Source organism: Procambarus clarkii, chromosome 17, assembly GCF_040958095.1.
Source record: "Procambarus clarkii isolate CNS0578487 chromosome 17, FALCON_Pclarkii_2.0, whole genome shotgun sequence".
NCBI lineage: Eukaryota > Metazoa > Arthropoda > Malacostraca > Decapoda > Cambaridae > Procambarus > Procambarus clarkii.
The window spans coordinates 25,006,858-25,010,193 of NC_091166.1; the positions used below are offsets into that span (position 1 = coordinate 25,006,858).

The window sequence follows — 3,336 nt, forward strand, 5'->3', positions numbered from 1 at the left end:
GTTGTGCGAATTCTTGTTATAACCCGACTTCCCCATTCTTAATCCTTTTGTACCAAGCTCTGTCTACCTATAAGGATTTTCAGATCCTTTGTTATCCATTTCGGGTCATTTGTATTTGATCCATTCAATTTGTAAGATGGGTATGGATTGGGGGGGAGAGGGGGAAGGATGAAGAGTACTTTCCTGTGCTTTACTTAAAATATTTGTAAATAAGTTATATTTTGAATCGAAATCCTCCTTCACATCACACATCGCAGGGTTCACGTCTTGCTCCTAGACCGCTCCCCCCTATGCCTAAGACTTTCCAATCTATTTGCCTTAAAAAATTTCGTAGGATATTGAAATTAGCTTTACGAAAATCTGGCAACAGAATTTTCTCCTGCAGATCTATTCCACTCAATGTTAAATCTAACTTCTTTGTGATCACTGTTCCCTAATTCACTCCTGATTTCGATATCATTAATATGTTTCCCTGTTAGTTTACACTAAATCTAAAATATTATGTTGCTGCGTTGGTTCCTTAATGTGTTGCGTAAGAAAGCAATCGTCAATCAATTCAATAAATTCTTCTGCTTCGTTATTCCCCGTTCTGTTAATACAGTTCATTCCACTAAAATTAGTCACCCATGACACAAATACTATTAGATCTAGATGTTCTAGATATTTCATCCCATAGATGCTTTGTTTCCATTGTCTAAATTTGGTGGCCTATATATCTCCTATTATAAGATTATTTGCTTTTTCGTTTAATTCTATCCAAATAGTTTTTGTGTGTGGCTCAGTTTTGATTCCCTCTTTGAGACTACATTTCAAATTGTCCCTAACATATATGGTTACTCCCCCTCCAAATTTTGGTACCTTCAAGAGAGCATCCCAGTGTATGTAACCTTGCGAGTGTCAATAATGTTCACTGTTGCTTCTCTCAACTCCGTGAGGCGCTACCCGACTCGGTTAACATATAAATTTTAAGATAACAATAGAACATTAAAGTTTGAATACGTATTTTTGCTTACAGTTGTTTAGTTTGCACCTGTGTGGTGAGATTAAGAATAATTTACTAAACGCATTTCTTGTTTGACTGAAATGTGCAATTTTTTTCCTAAAATTTATTGCTTAAAAATACAATTCATTACTAACAATTTTCAGGTGTGTCAAACTTTCTGCCCCTTTGCCAAGCTATTCTCTTTACAGCCAGTTGTGGTGCTCCAGCTTACGGTGCTTCCCTAGTTTATTTAGTAGCTCATCAAAAAGCTATTCCAGGTATTCATCTTCCTCCTCAATCAAATATTCTTCAATATTTTCCCACAGACAAATCATAATCTTCTTCCACCAAATCAGTGTAATTGTGTCAAAATCTTTGCCACCAAATTCACTGTTCCTGTCCTTTGATGTATCTGGAAACATGTAGACCCAACTACACGTGCACACACGTGCACACGCACACGCGTGCACAGATAGAGAGATAGATAGATTCCCATCAACATACACGTCTTCTCCATCGTCGTATTTCATTCCATCTAACAAGCATAATTTATGAGCAGGCCGAAAGTCTGGGTTCAGCATTCTTGTAAACTCTTCAAAATCTAGCGTCAAGTCATGATTGTTGTCTGCTACATCTACTATAGCATCTATACACAGTGCCCTTGTCAGTACATTTTCCTGCTCAGAATGGGCCAAGAAGAACGAACCAGAGGTGCAATTAAGTAATTCATCGGAGTTGACATAATTGTCCTTGTCTGCATCACATCTTAAGAATTGACCACACATTGACACTCTACACATCATGTCAAACGTGCCATGGCTGGTTAGAAAAGGTGTCCTGCCTGTGCTTCCCCACCACAATCAGAAGAGCACACTGGCTACTGTAGCACACGACTGGTTTCTTTTTTCTCTGGCTGCTTTTACCTCTTCTTCTTGCACAGACCTTTGTGAACAACTTTGATGTGCTTCCTGATAAACAGGCGAGGCGATAGAAGGGACAGTGGTTGTCATAAGAGAAGCCATCAGAGCCACACACGGGGGCAAAGCGGTCAGGACATAATTCAATGCACTGGCAGAGGGCAGCACTTTCTTTTTGTCCCCCTTTGCTCCCCTTGCCACTCTGGGGGGGGGGGAAGGGTGTTGATCTAGCTATGGAGCCCAGCGACCCAGCCGCCACAAGGCATGGGCCGCATAGGCCCCACACAGTAACCCTAAAAAACACATTACAACTAAAATAAAATAAAATTCATGCTGTGGCCTACAATGTACAAAACAAAACAAAAAATATAAATAAATATACATAGAGATACATAAAAAAAGGATATACATTAAAATTTAATTTGAAACAAAATAAGAGGCATGCCACTAAATGAATAAAGTCTCCGACAGGAGACGATCACCTTCAATGTCATGCATGTATGGAAAAAATACACATCACGGGGAGGGCATGCCTGGCTTGAACAAGTCAAGCCCCCAGAGAGGCAAGGACACATGCAAGGCATGCATGTGTCCTTCCAGCCGTAGCTTATCTCACGGGTTCGGTCAAGCCACGCACAATCCCTAAAATCAGCCACTGGGGAAGTGGTACCCCAAGATGACGTCCGGTAACCTTAGCCGGAATCCACTCACCCTAGTCGCTTCTGGGTGTCGGGGCACAAGGGAAGTCCACCCATGCCCATGTCCAGGGGTGATCATTATCATCCCCTTCCCGTGCTCTTGGACCACATACGATAAATCGAGTACGTCCAGGTTAGGGCTTTGACGGAGCAGATCTCCAAATCTCCGTTAGTCAAGCCCAACCTCTTAAGTACACGGGCACTCTCATTGCTGAACCCACCTCTCTAATTCAAGGTAATTGAGGAGGCAGAGGTTGCATTAGTACCGGTGTAATCCCTGACTGAAGGATCTCGGGGGTGCCGAACCAGTCACATTTGCTCTGGTGTGGCCGGGAGATTGGAAAGCCGTCAGCCGAGACCTGGGTGTCTAGAATTACCGCCTCGCTGCTTTTGCAAGCAATGATGTCTGGCTTGGAAAAGGTCCCACCATCGGGTATCCGCACCTCTCTCACCCCCTCATACCCTCGCTGTCTCAGATGACCAGCTACGAACTGGGTGATATCGTCATGATGTACCACCTGTGCTTCATGCGTCCTTGGGCATGCTTGTAAGATGTTCCCAAGGGTTCCTGCATGCATCACACATGCCGCTGGCACCTGGGCGACCCCTAGCGGCTCTTGACGGCGTGGCCAAGCGTTAGCTCTCACTTGGACAGCGTGAGCAAACTCGCCACCGCTCAGTAGGCGGGTGCCGGACGAGATCCATCTCATGCACGAGGACCTCAGTCCAGCATCATCGG

General features: G+C 43.7%; 1 protein-coding gene across 1 annotated transcript; it reads right to left on the reverse strand.

Annotated features, from left to right (window-relative positions):
• Positions 1–1,251: 1,251 nt before the first annotated feature.
• Positions 1,252–2,660, reverse strand: LOC123752836 (follistatin-related protein 1-like). Its single transcript, XM_045734871.1, has 2 exons — positions 2,611–2,660; positions 1,252–1,747 (listed from the first exon to the last, which is right to left on the reverse strand). Exons 1-2 carry the CDS (start codon positions 2,658–2,660, stop codon positions 1,252–1,254), a joined length of 546 nt encoding a protein of 181 aa, XP_045590827.1.
• Positions 2,661–3,336: the final 676 nt, after the last annotated feature.

Bases quoted from the DNA above. Each gene is read 5' to 3' on its own strand.
- LOC123752836 (XM_045734871.1), bottom strand. From the start codon at position 2,660: ATGGGCATGGGTGGACTTCCCTTGTGCCCCGACACCCAGAAGCGACTA. The intron at 1,748-2,610 runs GTGAGTGGATTC...TCAATTCTTAAG, and splicing joins GACACCCAGAAGCGACTAGG to ATGTGATGCAGACAAGGACA.